Below are 24,723 nucleotides of genomic sequence, written 5' to 3' on the forward strand. Positions count from 1 at the left end.
AGCCTCCCCAACCATGTCTTCTCTCAAGGGCCCTGCTCCTCAGCACCACGACGGCTCCGGCCTTCGCATCGGCATCGTCCACGCCCGCTGGAACACCACCATCATCGAGCCTCTCCTGGCCGGCACAAAGGCGAAGCTGCTGGAGGCCGGCGTCAAGGAGTCCAACATTGTGATTCAGTCTTGCCCGGGCTCGTGGGAGCTCCCCATTGCTGTTCAGCGGTAATGCTGCCCCCCTCACTCCCACCACCTCCTCTTTCGTCTTAGCAACCGAAGATCAAAGATGACTGATGTGCGCGCGCTCTCAATGGGGAAAATAGACTATTCTCTGCCTCTCAGATTCAGTCCAATGCTTCCGGCGCTCCCTCAGCCACCGATCTCCTCGGTGCTTCGACTCACGACCTAACCGCTCTCTCCGCCGGCGACTCCAGCGGACCCTTTGACGCAATCATTGCCATTGGCGTGCTCATCAAGGGCGAGACCATGCACTTTGAGTACATTGCCGATTCCGTCTCCCAGGGCCTCATGCGCGTCCAGCTCGACATCGGCATCCCCGTCATCTTCGGCGTTCTGACCGTGCTCACTGAGGAGCAGGCAAAGTCCCGCGCGGGTATTAGCACGAGCGCTGAGGGCAAGGGCCACAACCACGGAGAAGATTGGGGCCTAGCGGCTGTGGAGATGGGCGTCAAGAAGAACGAGTGGGCAACCGGAAAGATCCAGGGCTAAAACTCAACTTACATACATATAAAAAAGAAGAAATCCTTCAAGAAATATAAATGGAGAGAGAGAAACCCTCCAAACACTATGGCGTTTGAGAAGAGCGATTTCACGAAACCCATATAAAGGCACGCTGGCAAGATATTGGCAAGAATAGAGTCAAAATGTCGGCTCCATAAAGCTCAGTCAGATATTATGATACAGCTACTCAGTTTGATACCACCCATTAGCAGCTAGCTACAAAAAAAACAAGAAGAAATTGACCGCTTTGGATTAGATACATCCGTTTTGATTTCCCAACGATATTTTTTGCCTTTATCTTTTTCGTTCCCCATCGCTTATAAGTCATGATTCCCTCCCTCCCCCTTCTGCCAGACAAATGGAAAAGAAAAGGAGAGAGCCGTTGCAGACAAATTATTCAATTACGGCGTAGAGCCATTTCTATCATGCGTGACGCGAATCCGCCCAGACAAATGTTCCCACCATTGACGCCCGAGCGGACATCCCAAAACATCTAGCCTGTCAAATGATTATATTTTTTTCCTTTATGTCGGGTCGCGCTGCATAATATGACGGACCATGGTAATCCAAGCATAGCGTCAGAAGAGGTCCAAGTTAGAAATCCCAATTACTCGTGCTCGCCCCTTGGTTCGACAAAGGCGACACAACACACACACACTCTCTCTCTCTCTCTCTCTCGCACTCACACTCGCACAAATTCACGCTTGCACCACAAGACAGATGCACGCATCTTCATCCATAAACACATCTTGCCCTTCGCCCGTAGGATGAGACAAAGGAGAGGGGTGAAAAGGCATGCAAGTTCGGTAATGACATCATTTGCTCAGATGACTGAGCTCAAGTTCTTTTTGCTTCTCCAGAGAGATCTCTTCTTTTCTCTCGAATTCTTCATCGCCGCCCAGCCCTCTTCGTCGTCGTCGTCATCAGAAGCCGACTTGTTTACAATCCTCATCGACGTCCGGTTCTTGTTGTCAGCCAACACAGACAGGGCCCCTGAGAAAGACTGCGAGGGAATATGACCGAGCCCGGTAGGGCCCACAGCCTGTGAGACGGGTCTATACCGGTTGGGAAGGCCAATGTTGCTTCGCTCTGACGGCGCAATCGACGGCGTGTACCCATGGATAGATGATCGAATAGACCCAGCGTATCCAGGATGAGCCATCGGCGCTGAGCTGGGTTGAACCATGCTCATTGTCCGCATGCTGCCGTAATCACCACGGCGAGGTTCCAGAGTCTGTTCGCCCATCATGGAGTTGCGAGAAGAAATGTCAACCATGGATTGATTGCCCATCAAACCGCCATAGGGCTGCTGGAACGGTGGCTGCAGCTGCGGCGGCTGCTGCTGTGGCACGGCGCCGTTTTGGTTCGCAGCCATCATTTGCATGAATTGCATCTGCATTTGCATAAACTGCGACATTTGCTGCGTCATCTGGAGCTGAGCTTGGTCGCCGGCGTTCACCATCGGCGGCTGCATCATAGGAGGCATCATGCCAGGTATTCCACCTCCCATACCCCCCATGCCTCCCATGCCTCCCATCTGAGTCTGGGGGTACATCATGTGTGGGGGGATCCCGGCAGCAGGGTCGACTCCTACCGGAGTAGAGAAGCCGCTGCCCATGAGTCTTGAGGGGTCGACGCTTGGACTTCCACGTCGCATTGCTCTCTGTCGCTCCTCGCTGGCAATTACGCCAACAAGACCTCCGGGGGGCAGCGGAGACGGCGGCTTAGGGCCCAGGCCCATATCGTTGAATGATAGAGACTCTCGAAGGGCAGGCTGAGCAATGCTCGCTCCAATGAACGGGTCCTGGGGCAAGTTCCGTGCAAAAGCTGGGAGGGTGGAGTGGCGTCGGGAACCAGCAGATTCTCCCATGGCTGACGATGGGCGCCCTGGCATGAGCATTGCTGAGGCTCGCATGTTAGGGTTTGATCCCATTGTGCTGAGTCTGGTGGGGGGTCGATTCTTGCTGGGGAATCCATGCGCCTGCAAAATGGCAAGCGGGATCTCCTCATCATCATCGCCCTCATCAGAGGCGCCAGACACGGCAGTTGCAGGTGCTAACATGGGCGGAGGCGCCGCCGCCGGGTCAAGCGAGGGCGTCTTTATATGGCCCAGCTGTGGTGCGCTCATTGAAGTCGGGATGCCCAACCCATCTGTGGGGGTGGTTTCGCCAGTAACCTTCATCATCTGCTGTCGGTACACAGCCATGTGAGCCTCCTGCTTCCGTCTCTGCTTTGCCTGTTGCTTAGACTTTTCAACCTCGTCTTCTTCATCCTCATAGTTGATGTCCTCGTCCTCATCATCCTTTGCTGTGCTGTTCGTTCTATCATGGCGAATCTTGTCCTCCCGGTATTTTTCGAATTCAGCTGGGGTCATCACTTTGTTCCGAGGCGCACCATCAGGAGGTACGTATCGAATGTTGGGCTTCGGGAATCGAGGCCTGTTGGCATCTTGCATACCGTCTCCATTCTTTCCAGAGTTGGCGATGGGAGCAGTCTTGGCTCGTGGAGCCGCCGTGAAACTATCCTCCTCCCGCCGGTATCGCCCCTGTTGTGGGTTTTCATCAAATTCATCATCTTCAGCCGAAAGGAGCTGGATGGCAGTATAGGTTTCCTGCAGGAGCTGCGCATCCTCGTCATCCTGTGACTCATCAGGGCTCATTGGTGGTGGCTGGTGAGCTGGTGGTTGCTGGCGAGGCGTGGGTTGCTGACGAGGAGGGGGCTGCTGACGAGCTGGGGGTTGCTCAGCTGGGGGCGACTTCCTGGCCGGTGGTTGTCGAGCGGGAGACTGATACCGTGGGGATGAATGGGTTGGGACTCGCGGGGGGCTATCGTATGTTGGTGAGGCGCTCTTGTCCGATGAGTAATCGTCGACAATCACATTGGATTTGGACGTGTTCCATGAGCTGAGCAAAGGCTCGGCTGGTGTGGCGGCGTCTGGGCTGCGTGGAAACGTTTGGCCATGGCCCTGGGGGTTGCCTGTGAGGAGCCGGGGAGAAGCCAAGTCGTCGTTCTTAAGCGTGGCCATGCTTGCTCTCTTTTCGAAACCTGATCCTGAAAACATTGATCCAAAGTCACTACCAAGGTCTAACGCATTGGTATTACGGGGAGCTGGCTTGCGGGGAATGGTTGGGGCCTGCGTATATGTAGTCGTACCTCTAGATCCAGTGCGTCCTGGTTCAGCCATGATAGGCATAGGTGGCGGCAAGTCCGGCATAAGAGGGTCCTCCAGGGGTGGAGGGATGGTATGCTTCTTTTGCCCGCCAAACGAAAAGGTACGGCCAGCCCGATCTAAGAATTTGGATCCGATGGATTTGTTGGAATTCCCACGGCCATGCATATCCGATGATGAACTCTTGGGTGGTCCATTTCGATGGTCATCGTGGAACAAGTTGCCTCCACTAAAGTCGGCCGACGACGGGGCTGTCGATGCATTACTGTGGCGTGAAGACGCATCTGTAGACGTGGTGTTGGTGGTGTTGGACAAGCCGCTTCCACTTAACGAAGCAGTTAGTATGCAGAAGGGTCAAGATGATAACTTCCCATGGTTGAGTCTCTCAGACATGGATCAAACAGCACAGCGCATCTCTCTCCTCCAGTCCCCCATCCCCTTCCCTCTTCGCCAAGACAAAGGATTCAAACACAAGAAAATGGCTTGAAACTTACCGGTTAGCTTTCATATCAGAGAACATGTTATCGTCTGCTGGATAGTCAGACTTGGGGAGTAGAGATCCAGTGGATCTAGCCATCTTCGCTCCTCCGTCAAACGATTTGACGCCCGAATAATCGTGTCGTTCCAGGACTCTAAACGAAGACTGTCCAGGTGGTGTTACCTCGGCATTTTCGATGTCGTCTGCGGTGCTCTTCCGCCTGGCAAAGGCAACTGAGAATCTAGGCATGAAGACCACACGATGAGAAGTCTCTGGTCGAGATTTTGACTGCACCTCCTATCTTGCAGCTCGACGGCGATTTTTTCCGACGCTACCCAACAAATTTTCCGGCGGCTGAGGGGGTGGGAACGGGTCAGCAGGCTTGGGACCCTGGCGATACGAGGTCCGGTGATAAAAGGACAAAAGCGACGAATGATGGATCGTCTGAGTGGCTGTCAGGTGTAATCGCGTCAAACTCGTTGGGCGACAAGTTTGCTGGGTGGCTGCATAGAGAAATATCCCACGTTAGCAAATGCCCGTCCAGTGCATCTCTCTTTTTTTTGGGCCTTGGTCCCGCCTTTGTCGAAGAGGACGAGCCGCGAGTGTAACGAGGCCAGAATGAATTGTTTGGTTCTGAGAAAGCCAGCAAGACTCCTTGTTGGTAAGCTGGCCTGGCGGTGGGCAGGTATTTCTGGCTGAGACATGACCAGGTGGTTGGCCGGGAGCGTCCGGCATGCGCAAGGCTAGGCAAAGAAAAGCGTGAGACTCACATTAATCTCGGGATTACAGCGCAATAATGCAGGCGCACAGGCTCGTATCTCGCGATTCCAGGAGCGATCCGAAGAAGGATGCAAAAAGCAATGAATAAGAGGGGCCGGAGAGAGAGGGAGATTAAAGACGTAATGCAAAGACACGGCGCAAGGAAATGAAGGTTGGTAAGAAACAGAAATCCAAAATACAAATGAATAAAATACAATAAAAGGCGAGGCTAGAAAGCGGTGATGCTTGATGCCGGAACAATAGTAAACAAATGTCAAGCAAGAGACGGCGCGAGGAGCGAAAGGTATGCCGGCGAATAAAGCCCAAAAAAAGAAGTCGAACACGAACGAGTGAGCAGCCGAGGCAGCTATCAAAGAGGGGGAAATGAGCCAAACGCAGGTACTCTTGGGGCTATACGAGACAGTGCTAGACAATCCAAGCTCTCGCTGAGAAGAAGACGCTCGGAGCCTCGAGTTCGACGTCGGTGGGCGATGAAAGAGAGCGGCAGGAACAAGACAGCGTACGACAAGAAGGGGTTGAGAAGAAGAAGAAAAAAAGGGATGCAACTTCAGGAGAGCGACGGTCGGCCGGGCCAGGCGTTAAGATGCGTGTCCGGCTATTGAGTGGCTAGTTCGTCCATCCATCCCATCCCATTCACCATCCATCAGATTGGTCCCCTGTCGGTAGCCTGGGCTGCGTCTGTTAGGCCGATCTCGTAAGCCATGGATGGCAGGCCAAAGAGACGGAGCTCAGTGCTCAGGTAGCCCGCCCCTATCCCTGCCTAGCTGCTGTCCCTTTCTGGCTCCCCTGTCTGCACACGGAGGATCCAGGCGCCTCTTCTCGCTAGCCATTACGGTGGAGGATATGAAAGACTGGATGCGAATCAGGTGGTGTGGTTGGGTTCCGGCTGCGACAGGTGTGGTGTGGTGGGCTATGGCCCGGGGGTTCAGACCGCAGTGGAACGAACGAACGCCGAGCATTGACGAACACAAGCACATCACAACAACAGCAACAGCATTGACACAAACGGCATCGGCCTACGATGCCTCAGCACCCAAGCATGGCGCTCCGTTCTCTGCGTCCTGCTCCCTGCTCTCTTGAGATACGAGTGCATGTACCATCAGCCCGGGCGGCAACCGTGTGGAGGCTGGGGCTTAGTCCAGTTAGCGGGCGGTTATCACGAGTGGAGACGCGGAATGGCTGGCTTTCAATTGATGGGCCGCGAGGTACGAGTAGGTAGTGGCCATACGAGAAGTATCCATCGCTGGTGGTGATTATTTGCGGTATCAATACCAGTGCTTGCGCCTGTAAGCTTGCCAAGAGGGCTTGGGGGGTTTGGGTGCCAGCGCCATGTGCGACTCCGAACTCCGTGCAGAGCATCTCGTGCTGCCTCGCTCACGCAGGCACTGCCTGTGAGGATTCACGCGCATCAGCAATGCCTCCCTCTCGGACCAAGCCGTCACTAGATATCTGATGCCATGTACTATTCCTGTACGGCCTCATCAGCTCGGTGGAGCTGAAGTTGAGGGCGTTCTGAGCTTGCACGATTTGTTGCGCATGCACATGCTTCGCAGGCACGTACTTGTAGCACGGAGTAGTATTTAATTGGAGCCTTCGTACATGCATGCATAGGCGCAAGAGATTTGACTTTCGGTGATGGCGTTAGGGGTGCACCGTCCCATTTCCATGGCCTGCTTCCGAAAAGCAGTTTGAGACTGGTTGCAGTCGGCAAGCATGGAATAGTAGTACTTGATACATGCAGGCTAATATGGAGTATCCCGAAAAACTTGGAGGAATTGAATCTCCAAGGGGCGCGAATTGCGTTGGCCCTCGTCGAGACTGGAATGCGAGCGCTGTGTCATGGAAAAGAAAACAAAATCCGGAGAGCCCTGTTCATGTCATTTGGTTATTTTTGTCCTCCCCGTCGACGCTTGTTTTTTTTTCTTCTTCTAATTTTCCCCCTCCCAGGAGGGCATGTCGTGTTCTCGGCCTTTGCCCAGGATAGACAAGGAGGTGGATAATTGGGGCAGCAAAGCCGGCCAGCCAACGGGGAGTAAACATGCAGCCGCAAGTTCAAATCGATCAACCGACATGGTGAGGCGCTTTCCTCTTTGCGTGATATGGCGTGTTAAAATCTCAGCTCTCTTCTTCGCAACGCTCCAGGGGTAAACGGTCGCCACTGGCTAGCGCGCTTCGTAGCCAAGTGGTGAGAGCAAAAGCGTCGGGCCTTCGAATGGAGCAGCTATCAAGTCTTCAGCTGTGCCAGTACAGGTCCCATCGACGCCTAATCAATGCGCCCGTCACTTCCGACTTGGCGCGACGGAGCACTACTGGCTCGGCATAGTCGAATATTTTCTCAATGCCTCTGTCTCAATGCCTCCTTGCCGGGTACTACGCAAGGTACTCGTACAGAGAGATGGTGGTTCTCGCCGTAACTCTCCACTGCAGTAGCTGCCTTTTTTTTTCCCTCCGTGTGCAACGCGAAACCTCCGTCAAGCACAAGAGGACCTGTGATGCAATACGGAGCACAGGGCTCTGATCCTCGGCCAGGCCATTGGCAAGCGCCGGCTGCGCTGCCCAAAGGTCTGTTGATCTTCAGGGAGAGCAGAGATCATCAGGTCTTCGGGAGTGCGATCGGCGCCAACAAGCTTTTCACACACAACTCTGTGCAAGACTTTTGTGGGCTTGGGTGTGGACAGGTCCCACCTCCACAAGTCGCCTTCGAAGAGGCCATGATTGCGGACGATGACATCTGCTTTCCACGCAAACCTGCTGGAGTCGCCATCGAGCAGGCCCACTGAAGGCACCAAGGTCGGCGATGCTTAAAACTGCGGCCCAGCAAGCTGCAAAAAATTTTCTTCTCGTACGAGTACGCTGGCTCCATCTCCATCTGTAGCCCACCCCTCGACTGTCAGGGCCTCCCGTTGACGTGGAATGACTTGTTGGCAATTGGAGCCGAATAGCATAGGTACTAGGTAGACATCATCCCGAGCAGCACGCGCCTGGATGAGGCATAGTCGACAGTAGGCAAGGTTTTCAGTGGGCCTCTCGATCCTTGATGAATGCATGCGGGGGGATCAAGGTTCATCACCTCGTGTGCTGGAGCTGGAGCTGGTACCACGTCGCACAGCGCTCGAGTCTTTGGCTTCTTGTCCAGGAACGGACTACCCGGGATCCAGGAACGGGTGCCACAGCACAGCATTGGAAAAGTCAAAAGCCGAGAAGCCTGCATCCAGAAGTCAGTTTGGTTGACCAATGGAGCTGATAAACTGCGGCATTGACGTACGAGGACGACAAATTGCGTAGATGCTGTGAGGTGGTGTAGAAGAAAGAATATTTTGTGCATTTTCAACTCCAGCGAGATATAGTTTCCACCTCATCTTGGCTCCTGCCCTACAGGTTTCAAGTTGGCAAACTCATTGCTCCTTCCACACGTGAAATGGAAGCACTGAGCAGCTTTGTCAGCACAGATCACAGGATCCTTTGATTTCACGGGAAACAAAATACTACTACTGTAGAAACTGTCTTTGCAAAAATGTAAATCTTTCAGCCGTGCCCCAGCCCAATCTCACATGCGACATCGTATCCACGCGCTGATGTATCATCATTTCCCTTGCATTCCACCAAGGTTTACTTACCTAGAGCTTACCTGTGCCTACAAGCGAGTGTCTAAGATGGCCTTTGACGGGCTCACCTTGTCTCGGAGACAATGCCAAGCAGGCGATGTGCCGGCAGCAATGCGTCGATTGTATTGTACGGAGTGCATATCGAAGCTCTCCACAGGATAGATGCAGAGTATGAGTACTCGTACCTGTTACTACCGGCCTCTCCTAAAACATGGTTGGATCTTGGTCTCTCGCATCCAGAGCTACATGCCGCCACCAGGCTTCTGCCCACCAGCCGGATCGGGGCCAGAGTCTGGGTACTCAGCGGATCGGTGGAAGCGGGCACTTGATATCACGGCTAAGCATGCAAGCATGGATTGAAAGCTACATACAATAACACTGCGCTAGGCCGACTTCCGTGGTCGTGCATCTCCGGACCAGCTGCAACATTTGTCGCCCGTCTTTATTCTCCGACGAGCCGCCCGTCTTGATATGGTGGTCTCTGGACAGTCCTAGACCATTGACATCAACCAGAGTTTACCGGTTACTCGTGAATATGCATCCTTGTGCTCGTCTTCGACTCATGCCTGCCAACCTTGTTTTGCGCTTGGGCCAATGATGCCGAGTTGGCTTTTTCAAAGTACGGGAGGCTTACTTGGCGGCCTCATATTGCGGCCTAGCAGCTTGCTAGTTCCTCGTAATGGACAATCTAAACCGCCATCTGTGCGGCCTGTCGCATACGAGTAAGGCACAGCAGTCTTCAGCTAGCTGACGCCTCGCAGGCCTTGCCTTTGCGCTACCACATGGCACAAGGCGATTGAGCCGAGATCGAGCAGGATTTTCGCGCCTACGTCATCCGGCGGTTGGACTTCCTACGTCTCAGATTCTTCCCCTTATCCGTTGTTTCTTCATTTGATGCATCCAATTGACTTTGAACGTATCGGAACGGAGCGGGTTTTTGCACAGAGTCTTAAAAAATGACTTCGCCAAACCGGCCTTGGCTTAGCCACGATGATAGTTACTATCACTCCTCCTTGCATACGCGGACAAAGACCCTGACATCACTGATCCGGACCCGATCTCAACAAAGCCTGACGAGTCTACGGCCAGCAGCTCCGACGCCGCGCCATCTCGTAGACGATGAGGAGACAGGGTCCATGCGCAATTCGTGGATGCGCAACGAAGATGAAGAGATCGAGAGACTCTTGCGAGATGAGCATCGATTGTCACAGATTCTTCTTGGCCCACAGGCGCGGAGCTTGAAGCTCATTGGGCGAAGTAACCCGCGATATCGCTGGGAACGGTATTGGAAGACGAAAGAGCAGCTCAATGACATGAAGAAGCCCCTGTAAGGACTGTTCCGGTGTCATTGGCCGACGTGAGAGTCGAGGGGCTGACTATTCAATCATCTCCAAGACGTGAATTCTACCAGAGAACGAATTCTCTGATCCAGCAATACATGTACATTGACTGTCTTCTCGACTCTTCTATTCCCCATGAGTTGTTGAACGAATATGCAAACGAACTAGAGGCTTCAGCTTTTAAGCCTGTTGATGTCCCTGATACTATTGCTGAAGAAACCCCCCAAGCCTCATACAAAACTCAGTCACACCTGAACCAGATTGCCGGGTCGTACGGCTCGATTAACAACTTTGCTAGCGGACACAATAGTAGCTCATCATCTACGCTCAAAACAGCACTCCCCCAGAGGCGAACCCCAAAGGATATCTTTCGCTCTTCGGAGAATTTGCCGCTGCTGCAGCACGAGGATGACGAGGCGAATGAGTCGAATTCGCGACTGCAATCTCCCCAACCAAACGTTTCGCCCAAGGAAGCTGGCCCACAGCCGAATCTTCCATGGCTGGAAGACGCTGATCTGGACCACGACGATCCTATTGTGGCCTTGGCCATTTGGATCAATCTCATCGCAAACATCATCCTCCTGGCAGGAAAAATTGCCGTCATCATCTCGGTCCCATCCATGTCCGTTCTCGCGGCTTTAGTTGATGCAGTTCTCGATTTGTTGAGTACTGCCATCGTCTGGACCACAACCCGGCTGATATCATCAAGCCAACGGGATCAACATAACTATCCTGTTGGGCGATCACGGTAAGTTTGTTCCCATGCGTTGGGCTCTGTGCGGGTTTGTACTCTCACTAATACCAATAGACTTGAACCTCTCGGAGTGCTGGTTTTCTCAGTCATCATGGTAACTTCTTTCTGCCAAGTTAGCCTGGAATGTATCCAGCGGCTTGCTGGACCAAACCACCAAGTCCTCCAATTGGGCCTGCCAGCCATCGTTATCATGATAACGACTATTGTAATCAAGGGCGGCTGTTGGCTGTGGTGCCGCCTCGTCAGAAATTCAAGTGTCCGAGCCCTGTAAGTCACGCCTTGTGTCGGTTGTTAGGCATTGCCGTTACGTAGACTGACTCTTTATTCTACACAGAGCCGATGATGCAATTACGGATGTCGTATTCAATATTGGCTCCATCTTGTTTCCCCTGGGTACGTCAAAGTCGCTTTCTTTTTTTACCCGATATCTTCTGGGTTTGACGCTGAATTCTCCACCTCTCTAGTTGGCTTTTATGGTCGAATCTGGTGGCTTGACGCTTCCGGTGGTCTTGTCCTCTCCCTCGTTGTCATCACCATCTGGAGCCGCACTTCGGCTCAACACATCCGCAACCTAACCGGCTTCTCTGCCCAACCTGACGAGCGAAACCTGCTTCTCTATCTCACCATGCGCTTTGCCACCGCCATCCGCCAGATTCAGAACCTGCGCGCGTATCACGCGGGCGACAAGCTCTTCGTGGAGGTGGATATTGTGCTCTCAGCCAATACACCGCTTAAGGATAGCCATGACTTGAGTGAGGTGCTGACCTATTTCCTCGAGTCGGTGCCTATTGTAGACAGGGCATTTGTCCACGTAGATTACCTGAGCTATAATGCGCCAACGCACATGCTCAAGCAGCCTGCTTCATGACATGCGCGCGCCTGAACGGGTCTTGTTAAAGGAAGAGAATTTTTTTTTTCTTTTAAAAAGAAGGCCCCGTATGACGTGAGATATTTTCGCGATAATTGCTTACTTTGGCATTTTCATGTCACAGGCGTAGAGACTACTTGCTTAGCTGCGCTGATGGTTTGTTTTTAGATGTGGAAGATTATTTTGGGTTCCAAGATGACAAAGATATAAAGCAGTTGCTATTATTTCCGCGCGCTGAATGTGAATTGAAAACTACTATCTAGTATATTGGTATTGGATATTGACTTGCCAAAACCCCTGGTAATCTACCTTTCCTCTCCTCTATACCCTCCTCCTTTTCCTCTTTTATTAAGTATTATCAACATATCTTCTAAAACGGGATTCCCTACTAGGAATTAAGAACGTAAAGTGACAAAAACGAAGAAACAAAAAAAGAGACCCGTAGAATAGCTAGATTTTAGCCCGCTCAATAAGGAATACCGTTGGTAAGCAGCTGGAACTGGTCGTAAATACCAGTGCTGTAACTCGAGTAACTCTTCTTGATAAGGTCCTTCATGAAGTCGGCCGCCTCCCGCTCCGTCTTGTCCATGACGAAGCGGTCCCTAAAGTTCTGCACACTCTCCGGCTTGAAGCACGGCAGGCCGCTGTCCATCATGAGCTGGACAATCTGGCTGAGCTTCTCGCAGTACTGGCGGCTGGCGAGGAAGGCCTTGATGCAGAGCTGCTCAAAGGCCTTGAAGCTCTGGTGGTCCGACGAGCCTCCCATGACGGCCATCATTTCGCTCGTGAGCTTGAAGGGCGCACGCTCAAACTTGATGCCGCCGGGGGCGATGTCGAAGCAGAAGCCAAAGTCGATGTGGAGGATGTGCCCGGCGTCGTCGATCATGATGTTGCCGTTGTGGCGATCCTTGAACTGGAGCAGGAACGAAATGACAGAGTAGGCGGCCATGGACTTGACAAAGTTGGCGCGGGCTTGTTGGAAGCGAAGGGAGTCCTCGTTGCCGTACTTCGAGACAAAGTAGTCGTAAAGTCCGTTGACGGCCTCGCGACCAAGCATATCTCGGGAAATCGAGTTGGGCAACACCTCAATGACACCGCAACCGGGAGCCGTCGCAGTGACGTGGTTCGGGAACACGAAAACCTCGAGGCCGACGTTGTGGAAGATGCCCCGGAAGGCAGAAATCATCTGCAGCGCAAGCACGTCCTGTCTGCAATCGTCTCCGACCTTGAAGATACACGACTGCCATATCTCGACCGTGTTGTCCTCGTGCTCCTTGCCTTCTTCCCCTCCACTACCCTCCAAGAGCTGGTTCTCTTGCTCGAGTCCGCCCTTGTGCTTTTTGATGCGGAAGGTTGCCATGTAAGGAGCCTTGGCGTGACTCTGCAGAGGCTTTCCAGACTTGCGATCGATGCCAATGACGATGCCGTCTGCATCGATCGGGAGATAGACGCCAACGTCAACCTTGATCTTTCGGAGTTCTTCCTCAATCTTCTGCTTCTTCTCCGGCTTTGGCCGCTTAATATATGGCTTCAATTTACCCGAAATGCTGGTGACTTCATCAAAAAAGGCAAACTCTCGGTGGTAAAAGTCTCTGTCTTCGGGGGAGAAGCTGTCCACCATCTTGGTCATGATGGAGTCAAGAGTTGGTTTGATGGCATCGGGGATTTCGCCGTCGTTGTCTTTGTATGCGTTGGCTTTCATATTCCAGATGATCTGGTGAGCAAAATGTTGGGAAAACTGGGCAGTCTCAAGGATGTATCGTTCCATGTATCCGAGTGTGTCATAACGCAGTGTTTGCACAATCTGAGGCACGTAGAAGAAGGTAATATCCACTGGATGACTCTCCAGAGCTCGCATAGCGTACTGGATGAGGAAAGGATGGTCTCTATATGCTGGCAGGAAGAGAGTCACCGCAGTGAGAGGATTGATCGGCTCCCAAAACAAGAGATACTAGAGATTCGCGTTAGAATACTTGTCTAATGTACAGGCTGACGAGTCAGGGGGTGAGGAGGAATTACCTTGAGTTGTGAAGTGACATCTTCAGGTAGATGGCCACCGAGCATGAGAGGAATGGCTTCAGGTTCAGATATGGCTTTTTCTGGCATCGCAAGAAGCAGTGATCTGATCTCGCGAGCCAAGCGAGGGTAGTGAAATCTCGTTGCAAGCTCAATGGCGATAGCAGGATCTTGGAACCAGGCTGTAGGAATCAGTGGCAGAAGAGCAGCCTCCGTCGCTGCTTTCGAGGAGTTGTGATGGATCGTCAGGTGAGCGTGATGCTGGCTTAGAGGGCTTGTCCATACCGCTAGGCGCGATTGCTCGTTTTCCAACAGTAGTTGCAGAAGCTGCTCTTTGGAACGTAGCGAATTAACGCCGCTCGTGTTAGCACCGATGGCAGCAACAACTTTCATGGCGGCGAGGACGTCCGAGATGAGGCGGAACTCGGTCTTTAGTTGTACAAGATTGCTACCAAAGGACCATCTCGGGGAATTCCTGAACCAGGAGAGGCCTGCCGACAGAATCTTGCCCTTGAGACGAAACTGGGCTGTAGCGTTGATGATGGTGCTCCATCGCAAAACATGTAGGCCAAAGAGGACAATCTGTAGACGCAATTCTCTTGCCAGTGGGTGAGACGCGCAGTCCTTAACGGCGTCCAGAGTCAAGTCAAGCATGCGAATAAAGATTCTCTGGATATCGGGGCAGCCAAGTCTGGTGGCGTTGAAGTGGCTGCTGAAAAACTGCAGCAGACGAGCGTGAGGAGACAAAATGTCATGTACCAACTGCCGTCGCTTTGCGAGCATTTCCAGCTCACTTGGCGCGAACTCTTCCTTGAGGAAGAAAGGGTCAGGGTGGTTCAGAGCAGGATGGAACAAGCCGACCTTGCGAGAAATGCTTAGCTCCCACTGCTGAGCAATAGAGTTAAGAAGTTTGGGCTCGAGCTGTGGGTTTTCGTTCATTACACCAAGCCACAGCGAGACGCCCAGCTTGATCGACTGCTTTGTGAACAGAGCGAAGGGAATGTTCACTAGGTAGCGAGCAACAGCTGATTCATCTTTTCCACCGCGACACAAGAGGGCGGCTGCTCGTCTGAGAATCTCGCGAACCTCATTCAAAGAAGTAGACTTTTTGCTTAAAATCCGTGCCTCGATATGAGCCAAAGCGGTGGCCGCATTAGCACTCTCTATCACTGTGGACTGCACAAACGACGACCGTCGGTTTAAATTCATGAAACTTATCAGCTCAGACCCGCGATCTGGAAGTGTTTCGCCATAGCGGTATTCTTGACGAGTAGTATACTGAGCGATCAAATCAGACGCTGTGTTGAGAGCAGTGTCTCCGACACGGTCGAGCGATTGTAGCCTGCTATCCGTTGAAGGAATGATGGACCCAACTTCCAGGGCAAAAGATCGGCCAAGGGAAACATGACCGTATGCACCATCGTCTTCAAATTCCGACAAATATGTCTGGAGAAGGCCCTTCACATCCAACGGCGCCAGGTTGATAGCCGCAGTAACCCACGCCTTGGCCTTGCGGTTAAGGATGTCTAGGGTCCAGCGACGGAAATCATAGTCGTCGGATAGCTCGAGTGTCACGTCACCAAGCTTGGAAGTAAATATCGACCGTGGTGTGTAGATATCAGTCTCGGCCTCAAGACAACTTGTCCACAAGAGGGAAAGGAGTTCTAGCAAAGCGAAGAGAGACGTTCTGTGGCACAGGGCCGAGGGGACATCCCTGATGATACGGTCTGCGCAAGCAAATGCAGCCTGCTGGACGCGCTCGATGCGATGGCAGCAGTTACAGAAGATGGAAACAAGCTGTGTAGCGGCGTATTGGGAGGAGAAGCTCGGGTCAATGCCAGCGAGCGTCTTTCTCAAATACTTGTCCACGACAGCCGCAGCAATGCCCTCCATAGTGCTACTCACATCGTCCTTTCGCATGGCAGGCTCCAAAAAGTAGGTCAATGCCTTTGTGCAGTCGCCTGCGTCGGCCCGGAGACTCTCAACTAGGTAAGCGGCTTGAAGGAAAATGACCTTTCGGTAGCTAAGGCTCTTAATATCAGCTGCCTTTGATGGTATGAGCTCGCTGAGAAGCTTCTTCTGCATTGCCTCTCGTTCATTGCTATGTCCTCGTCTCAGCACAGTATTAAGCTCGATGTCGCTCTCAACCTGCTCGCTACGCTGGCTCGCCACTAAGGCGGGAGAGTGCACGGCAATCATGCGAAGCTCATCGATGTGCTTCTTGCCATGTTCGGTGGTTGTCATGAAGCCATGCACAACAATGTTGAACCATGCATCTCTAAGGAGAGCATTGGATTCGTCGCTCGTCAGTGGTTCCGAGGCAAGATCATTGCTGGCCATGAACACGGCAAGAGGGTGCAGCAGTTCCCCAATCTCTTGAGCGGCTAGCTGCACGTCCGAGTCCTTGGTTTGCCCAGACGCATGAGCATCGCCTAGGGAAATAATGCTATCAAGCAAATGTTCCCAGTAGATGTCGAACAAGGGGGAATCACGACGCAAACGAGCGGAGATGTGGGCGCGAGCTCTCCTCACCGAACCCAAGAGAAAGTCCTTTTTCTCTACCACGCCGATATGGCATATCCTCGAGTATAATTTGAGGAGCGAGCGGAACTCCAATTGACCTCCACTAAGTGCCAATGTAGCTGCACCAGCTATTACCTGGGTATCGACGCTGACGTTGACCTTGTCCAATTTCTGCAGAAGCATGGACTGTGCAAGAGCCGTAATCTTTTCATCATCACATGCTGCCGCAATGCCGCATATAGCCTGAACAACATTGCCGTAAATTATGGCTGTCTCTTCCTCACCGTTCATCTGAAGAGAAATGGCGCTCCCCGTAGAGTGTCTGTTGACATAAACAGGGACCAGGTTTGCTTCGCCGGCGGTGCCATTAGCTTGCAAGCCAGTAATCGTTCCATCGGAGCCCGGGCTCAGCACGTTGCCCAAGGTATAGAGAGTGCTAATGACTGCGTCTTTGGAGAGCAGCCTCAAAACATATGCTAAACTCTTTGATGCCACTCCAACGGTGTTGCCTTGAGGCACAGTCTGGACAAGAAACCGTGGAAGCACGCGGCTGACGGTGGAAGAAAACGAAGGCGCTATACGGCAGCTCAGAGCCAGACACTGTAGAACAGTAGATGCCAAAGTTTCGTCAGTCATCTGCATAGGGTCTTCCAGTGCCTCCTGGAGCCATGTGGTGAGGATATCCGCATCCGCAATCTCTTCGTTAAGCAGAGCACAGTTCAGATACGTGATCATGGCGGCGGATTTGACTGCAAAGGCAAGCTGTTGCTGAGAGTGCGCTCCAAGTCGCACGAAGTCAGCACCCGCCTCGATGTAATGCATCTGCTCTATCGCAAGACCAGTATATGTCTCGATAGAGGGGGTATCGGCCGCTATCTCAGCAGAGTTCAGGTTGCCGTCTTTCGACATGAGGACGTCCAAGATGTGTGTGGTCCGAAGGCGTGTTCCATCCGCAACCATCAAGGAGCTGCTCGCCAGTACCAGCCACATAAAACTACGTTGCAGCAGCATTGCTCCAAGAGGTCGTCCCGAGGCGGCATAATGACGCAGATGCCTCTTCCACTCCTTCACGTCCCGGTCTTGGCTAAGGGAGTTACGGATGGTAGAGATGGCAGTCTCAACTGCAACCAAGAACGGTTCTGAGAGAAGCTGGCGAATCTTTTGTATAAGGAATAGTCGACCGTCCACTCTCCAGAAATCTGCCTGGGCAGACATGGCATCAAGGAAACCAACGAGAGCCAGCGCAATGGTCGCGGTCCGGATCGCGTCATCTAGATGGGGGTTCTCAGGATCGCCGACGTGTGGCGACACGACATTTTCAGCCACCTTGTTACAATCGTTGACGAAGTGCCAGATGCCATTGGAGATTTCGTCGTGAAGTTCGTGGTAGTTGTTTCCAAGCGACAACAGGGCAGCCGTAACGTGGAAGGCCAACGACTCCGTCGGGGATGGCTCGATCTTGCGAAAGAAGGGCGATGACACAAAGACTTGGGTATGGATGTCGAGTATGTAAGGGATCAATCGATAAGAGAGCTTCTGGGCGCTTTGGCTGGATTGGATGTTCGGCGCGGTCTTGCATAAGGCGAGGAGGACTTCAAACTCGCGAATTGACTAAGAAAAAAAGGTTAAGTAGTCAGCTTTTCTGGCATCTTCACGTGTAAGCCAAAGAGGTGAGAGTTTGCTGACCATGGGGACTCTTCCCAGAGAGCCATTCGGCTTTGCGTTATGCCCAGCTTGGCCATGTTCGCCTCCTCTTGCTCCTGAATGGCACGCCTTGCACAGTCGGTCGAGGTCTGATTTCTCAAACGAAGTCGCGGGGCCCGTCGCCGAGAGCGAAGCTATCTTCTCCAGCGCTCGCGCGCGAGTGTCGCGCGTCATGGCCGCAATCGCAAAGAGCACGGGTTTCTTGCAGCAAAGTTAGTTGGTATGAAAGTTGAAGCTCCCACAGAGCTACGCAGATAGTTTTCTGCAACCTCCAAGTCGAGGGTGTCGACCAACGCGAAATGATGATCCTTTGCCGCCTTGTAAGGGGGTGGTCACTGATTGTAGGTAATCTGGCGGCTTAGTCATCCGAGCTACCCCCCCAGTCTTAGCCTAGCAAGGCTCCCACTTGACGCGTGCATCTGTTGCGATATAGCATCAGAAGCAACGTCAAGGCATCGCTCGAAGCTATCAACCACTTCCCTCGTCGACGAAGCTGCCGAAAATCATCACCAAACATCCGCAACGATGGCCGCCATGTTCAGCCAGAACCCGCTCATGAACGGGCCCAACTATTCCTTCTCAGATGCACCCAAGACGGCCCATGGAGAGCCTCGACAGCACCGCTTCAATCCGTAAGCTACCCAGCTCCATCGACTGCTTGTTTGCAGTGCATTAACCATACCCTCAGCTACTCCGACAATGGCGGCTCTACGCTTGCCATCTCAGGTGCCGACTTTACCATCATGGCCGGCGATACCCGTCACACCAGCGGCTACAGCATCAACTCCCGGATGGCCCCCAAGGTCTTCAAGATTGGCGGCACTACGGCTACCCAAGAAGACGCTACCATAGTCTTGTCCGTCTGTGGGTTCGCCGCCGATGGTGAGGCTCTGCGTGATCGCCTGGACACTGTCTGCAAGATTTACCGCTACCGACATGGCAAGCCAATGACGCTCAACGCCTGTGCCAAGCGCCTATCGACTATTCTCTACCAGAAGCGATTCTTCCCATACTACACACATGCCATGCTTGGTGGCCTTGACGAGGAGGGCAAGGGTGCGGTATACTCCTACGACCCGGTTGGAAGCTACGAGAGAGAGCAATGCCGGGCTGGAGGTGCTGCGGGCAGCTTGATCATGCCGTTCCTGGACAACCAGGTCAACTTCAAGAACCAGTACATCCCCGAAAGCGGCGAGGGCCATGCTCTGAAGGAGAGAGAGCGCCACCCCTTGACACGGCCGCAGGTTGAGACTCTGGTCAAGGACGCCTTTGACGGTGCTGTGGAGCGTCACATTGAGGTCGGTGACACTCTGCAGATGCTCATCATCACAAAAGAGGGTATCGAAGAGGTGTTTCTGCCTCTAAAGAAGGACTAGATATGAATTGTGTTTGCTCTTTCTGGAATGCGTAACGATGTATCATAGCCGTTCAAAACGAAGGCTAAAGAAGCGATAGTTTGGACGCACCCCTGGACCCTTCCCCGCGTGACCACGATTCTCTTATCAAGCTCCGCTCCAGGATGTGCTCGTGTGAATGTGTGAATGCACTCGGAGCCACACAACCACGGTGACACCACCCACACATCCAGATCTGCCTGTGCCTTGTACCGCCGTGCTGTAGAATTCAAAGGCGGTGTAAGAAGAATGGTTTGCAGCAACGGGCTTGTACGGAGTAGACTTGCAACCCTTCCGGCTCCACATCCCATCATTTTTTCTTTGCCCTCATTGTGAGCTCTTAGTGGCCGTGAGTGCTTGCTTTGCCACTCCACCGAAAGCCCGATCAGCGAAAGGCGGAGACAGGGCGGCCATCTACAGCAGTTGTTCCGTATAGGAAATGCTGTGGTTGGGTGGCCGGCCTTGGCAAGAGAGCCAATCCCGGAGAAGATGTGCGGCAGCTGAGCTGATTTCGGCGGCCTCAACAGAAATGTCACAATTTTTTTCTTTTTTTCTTTTCTTTTTCTTTTTGTACGAGGACAAGATTCGGACAAACGGAGGTGATTCAAGACCGTTGATTTCACGTGATGGCGAGAATACGACCGAGATGTTGTCTTGATGCCCCTCCATAGCTGGGTATTCTCGGCCTTGAACTTTTGGTGTAGTTCAATTCCGTGAGTTACAGGTTACCTTGGCATCTAGGAGTGGTATGGAATTTAGAATTACGGATAGATGTTATCCATTTGACAAGGTCAAATTGGAATTTGTTCTTGTCCAATACCTGCAATGGCCTGTTTTCTAATTGCCATCGGCTTTGCCTTTTCTTGCGGAGGCAGTGGTCGTGGCAAATTTCCATGGGTTTGAAATCCTTGAAGCCGTTGGCATCCTGTAGGCCAATGAAATAGAAATCGTAGCTTTACTGAGTCAGAAGAATCTCGGGTAAGGCTGATTGATAGTCAAACATGCAAAAGCCAACCTAGACTTGCTAGACTAGTATGCTATAGTAAAAGTCATGTTCGTTACATTCTCCTTGTTGGGACGTCAAGGTTGCAGGGTTGTAATGCCATTGGTGTGGCTGCACACTCCCTGAAATTGCCTGGTGGTGGTGGTGGTGGTGTTGTTGTTGTGCATAACCTTGCTCTGTATGTAGACACTACCTATTAATAGGGGAGAGCGAAGCACAGCCTCGAGTAGTAGTACGGCATGGCATTGAAAGGGAAATTATTCCCCCCCAGGCCGTACAAGACTTTCTACAGGGGGTATACGAGTGTGTTTTGCCTTATCTACTGGACTTGGCTGTGTGGGAGGCAGTGGGAGCAATCTTTGCTAAGCCTTGAAGCAAAACACCCATTTGATCGTTCCATCCATTTCTACCTACTCCGTATTGCCCGACGCTACGCCGTATCAGATAAGCTAGGATGAACCGGCTGTGACGTCCTTGAGGAGCTGAAAGCGTTTCGTTGAAGAAACAAGGCCATGGTCTTTTGCATTAGACCCAACGGCAAAGAGCAAGGATCCAGCCCTACCACGAATACGTGGCAAGCAGCAAAACGTCGGCCTCAACCACGTGGTGAGAGCTCTCTGGGCAACTCTGGCGGGCGGCTCACTCGAGGGCTGACCAAAGACTGCGCGTGCGGCGGCCGATCCCATTCCCCCCATCTCCCCTAGGTAATGCCAGCAGAAGGGCCAGATCAAATGGCGGGGAATCCCCTCTTGATTCCGCAAGATGCCATTGAGCCCCCTCTGGCGCAATTTCTGGAGGCCGAGCACAGCAACCCAGGGAGGCCAAAGCCGCGGCCGTTATTCATCCTGATATGCACGTACGAGGAGGCATGTACTGTATATCCGTCGATTTGCAGCTTGTGCACCCGTTATCCCAGGATAGCAGTCGTAAGGCGCAGCAGGCGATTATCCAATAAAAGCCATGCATCGAGGATTTTGGCACTAGGCGCATGGAGTAGGGATAAACAGTCGGAAAGTAGGGATGAAGAGATTTTGCCGACGTTATCATTTACAGGGCGGATATAGTGTGACGGTAGCGACGAGTCGAGCTGGCCATGCAGCCATCGTGGCGGGAAAAGATCCATTGGGTAGCGCCCCAAAGCTCTCCTCACAGCGCCTCGCCTCAGAGCCTGGGCCTGGGCCTGGCTGGGCCTGGGCTCGAATCCTTAGACGTCCATCCCATCCGTTCCTGAGATGCTCATGCCCTCATCCGTCCGCGAACATGACCACGATCCACCGTTCATGCCTACACGCTGCGAATCGCAACTCTTGGGCCGCGCGTTTTTGAATGTTGATCGGAGCCGGATGGAACTAGAGCTGCGAACACTTTGCCACCAGGGCAACTGGGGTATGTACTCGTACTGTACATTGCCAGCTGAGCGTGGGCCGAGGTCGAACGTTGAGAGGATTAACGCCGAGCGCGAGACGAGCTGTGTCGATCCATGTACTCGTGAATGTTGCAGAATGTCTGATCACGGCGAGGCGTCTATGAAGGAGTTATGAAGAGCACCTGGGACTCGGCATTAGCTCAGCTCGCGGCGAGGGCTGGTGAGCATCTTGGCGCACGAATTGAGGACTCGAACACGGCCCATTGAAGGGCTGAGGCACGTCGGGAGACCCCCGGCGATGCGGAGGATCAGACACGATGCTCTCCATCGGCCGTGGATCTTGCAATTGGTGGCGTGACATGATATGACGGAGCCGGTTCAGCTCCATCCGAGCTTGATGTCGGTGTTTGACCTTTGACGCAGCGCAATTGAAGCTGCAGGAGAGCTGGAGAGAAGACGAAGCAACGACTGGAAACAACAAACAAGCTGCCTACGTCACACGATGCGGGGAGTTGATATTTTGACAGACGTTTCTCGGTAGTATTTCGACTGCAAGCAGAGCAAGCAGAGCAAGGCAAGCAGGTTTGCTCAGGAGCATGTCGTCATCTCGAATAGAGTGCGCGAAGCAGTCATTCCCAAGCCAGGCAAGATCGGCGCCCTTGCAGCAGGCAGCTGGATAAGGGTCGCGATAGCGGTTGGCAGCCCTGCAATTTCAATTTCGTACTCAGATGCAGCAACGCAGTCATGCGCATCCGCTAATGCACACAAAATATTGATGCAGCCCTTCAATGATGATTTCTGACTTGTGCTTTACCGCAGTTCCACGAGTACGAGTACCTACCTAGTACCTGGTAGTTCTACCTGCTACTAAGTTACTCGTACAAACTTGTGCGCGCACAGCCATGGATATTATTACGGAGCACGCCTATGGAATCCATCCGAATGCAAGCTTTGCCCACAACACACGAGCCCCGAGTGCCGGCGTGGCTACCAAGTATTCCGGAGCAACCTGTCCGCCAAGGTTCGTCAAGGCACAAGGCGTGATGCCAGTTCCGGAGTAGCGTCCCGACCAATGACCAAGACGGCACTCGCAGGCGCACTGCTAAAGCCACATACAGCAGCACGTTCCTGGATGTTGGACGTTGGGTGTGGATGTGGAGATGGAAATGGAGATGGAGATGGAGATGGGGATGATGGATAGGTACGGGCTTGGGCTGCGCTACTCGGCCGTGGGCAGCATTAAACGAGGGGTCAAGGTTTGGCGAGAACCTGCTTTTTGGCTCTGTCCACTTTTGTGCCACTGACTTCATTGCCAGGGTCCAAGTCCAAGGGTCCAAGCCAGGGTGGCGGTGTTCGCGGGGAAGCGCCTCAAGGGAAGCAAGCCCTCCTTGTGGCCTCGGAGGAGTTGCCGATAGTCATGTCGAACATGCTGTACTTGTACATGGCTGGGAATGGACGATTGCAATCGGCTGGACGAGACGGACGAACTGGAAATCCCCTCCTGGGCGACTCCAGCAGCGGCCCGCGATGCAGAGACGGAGACGGAGGGGGAGACGGACTCCAATCGTCGGTGTATGTATGGGGAACTGCGTGAAATTCGATGTTGACTGCATCGAGAAGCCGGTATTTCCCCATCCCCCATCGTCAATTGAGGCAGCTGGGACCAATGCCGTGGCGTGTGTGACCAGCAAGGCGGTCGATTAAGGAATTTTTAGGTCGCGGGATGGGCTTTGCACCCTTGCGTTAAGGAGGCTTGGCTACTAAAGGACGTGGTGGGTGGGCCGGGAGACGCAGAGATGGAAAGTGATCGACAGATTCCATGGACCTCGAACCAGCAACTTGCCACGGCCAGCTGTCTGCAAGCTTCAACTCTTACAGCAGTCATTCCATGCCGATCATGCTTCTTCGGACCTGGGCGCCCTCTGAAGCTCTAGCGGATGCGGGAACCGTTGCGTTTTACGAGGGCAGCGAGTTGGCACGGAGTTCAGAGCGCCGGGCAAGTTGGAAGTGGGCTGCGTCGCTAGCCCTGTCTTGCGCATGCATATCCGTGGCTCGTGATCCATGATGGGATAAGAAAGAGGGACAAGGCCGAAGAAAACGAGTTTGCCATTTTTGATGCTATTCCGCATGTCAGCCACAGCCCGTCCACGAGGCATACGCCTTGCCGATCAGAGCCACAATCACGCTATATGGGCGAAACCTATCCATCTGTGGATGCCAACGTGGGCTCTTGTTTCATACATGTATCCATAAGCGCACCGGAATTCAGTGGCTTTGATGGCTAATGCCATGGAACAAGTGGCGCGCCATTTGCTGGGGGGGTTTAGAAACCGAGGCTGGCGAGGCCATGGCATTCAGATTCGACCAAGAATTTGATCTATCAAGTTGGTTTTTACCTTTTTAGACCGGCCGGGAGCCACTCGGTGAAGCCGTTGGCTGCAAGTCAGCTGCCCGAGAACTGCTCCCCCGGCTTTGAATCTGCCTGCCTACAAGTATACAATGAATTGTTGGCAACCGAAAGCCCCGAAAATAGTTGAACACGTAGCCATGGTTCCGGGTGGTGTGAAGATGCTTACGACGTCGAACCGGTGGCATTACACACGATGTGGATTGAAATGTTGGATTGAGGCTAGCGGCCACTGTGATGAAGCAGAAATCACTTCCACTGACGGCGGAGTGATGCTTTTCGTCTCGCCCATCTACTATGGCTAGCCACGGATCGTGACATAGCTCCGTGGTGGCGAACAAGGAAAAGCCACATGTGGTTCCCGGTTCCCGGTTTGTTTTAACCTCGTGTGACTGAGGCGTCTGATTTCGCAATGACTGCCCACACACCCGCCACATTTTCAGATGTTAGTTCCAGGGCTCGAGGTTAGCAGCTGACTGACACCAAGCTCCGCGTCCAAGCTTGTGCCTGTATGGAGTATGTACAGACAGACGTTCTGCTTCTGGATATCCTGTGGCGACCTTGCTTGCTCTGCCCTCCCC

General features: G+C 53.0%; 5 protein-coding genes across 5 annotated transcripts; 3 read left to right on the forward strand and 2 right to left on the reverse strand.

The window, feature by feature from the left end:
• Positions 1–13: 13 nt before the first annotated feature.
• On the forward strand, positions 14–723 carry Triagg1_8812 (uncharacterized protein; the record flags this gene model as incomplete). The annotated part of the gene is made up of 2 exons (XM_062903700.1): positions 14–219; positions 318–723. The coding sequence occupies 2 exons, from the start codon at positions 14–16 to the stop codon at positions 721–723; spliced, it is 612 nt and encodes a 203-aa protein (XP_062752284.1).
• Positions 724–1,558: 835 nt separating this feature from the next.
• On the reverse strand, positions 1,559–4,631 carry Triagg1_8813 (uncharacterized protein; the record flags this gene model as incomplete). The annotated part of the gene is made up of 2 exons (XM_062903701.1): positions 1,559–4,229; positions 4,399–4,631. 2 exons carry the CDS (start codon positions 4,629–4,631, stop codon positions 1,559–1,561), a joined length of 2,904 nt encoding a protein of 967 aa, XP_062752285.1.
• Positions 4,632–9,723: 5,092 nt separating this feature from the next.
• Triagg1_8814 (uncharacterized protein) lies at positions 9,724–11,729 on the forward strand (the record flags this gene model as incomplete). Its single annotated transcript, XM_062903702.1, has 5 exons — positions 9,724–10,094; positions 10,163–10,855; positions 10,916–11,128; positions 11,196–11,254; positions 11,326–11,729. 5 exons carry the CDS (start codon positions 9,724–9,726, stop codon positions 11,727–11,729), a joined length of 1,740 nt encoding a protein of 579 aa, XP_062752286.1.
• Positions 11,730–12,195: 466 nt separating this feature from the next.
• Positions 12,196–18,146, reverse strand: Triagg1_8815 (uncharacterized protein; the record flags this gene model as incomplete). Its single annotated transcript, XM_062903703.1, has 3 exons — positions 12,196–13,680; positions 13,749–17,879; positions 17,955–18,146. 3 exons carry the CDS (start codon positions 18,144–18,146, stop codon positions 12,196–12,198), a joined length of 5,808 nt encoding a protein of 1,935 aa, XP_062752287.1.
• A 351-nt stretch (positions 18,147–18,497) lies between these two features.
• On the forward strand, positions 18,498–19,348 carry Triagg1_8816 (uncharacterized protein; the record flags this gene model as incomplete). The annotated part of the gene is made up of 2 exons (XM_062903704.1): positions 18,498–18,604; positions 18,661–19,348. 2 exons carry the CDS (start codon positions 18,498–18,500, stop codon positions 19,346–19,348), a joined length of 795 nt encoding a protein of 264 aa, XP_062752288.1.
• Between the last annotated feature and the right edge of the window lie 5,375 nt (positions 19,349–24,723).

Source organism: Trichoderma aggressivum (genome assembly GCF_033847375.1).
Source record: "Trichoderma aggressivum f. europaeum strain CBS 100526 chromosome Unknown scaffold_045, whole genome shotgun sequence".
Classification (NCBI taxonomy): Eukaryota; Fungi; Ascomycota; class Sordariomycetes; order Hypocreales; family Hypocreaceae; genus Trichoderma; species Trichoderma aggressivum.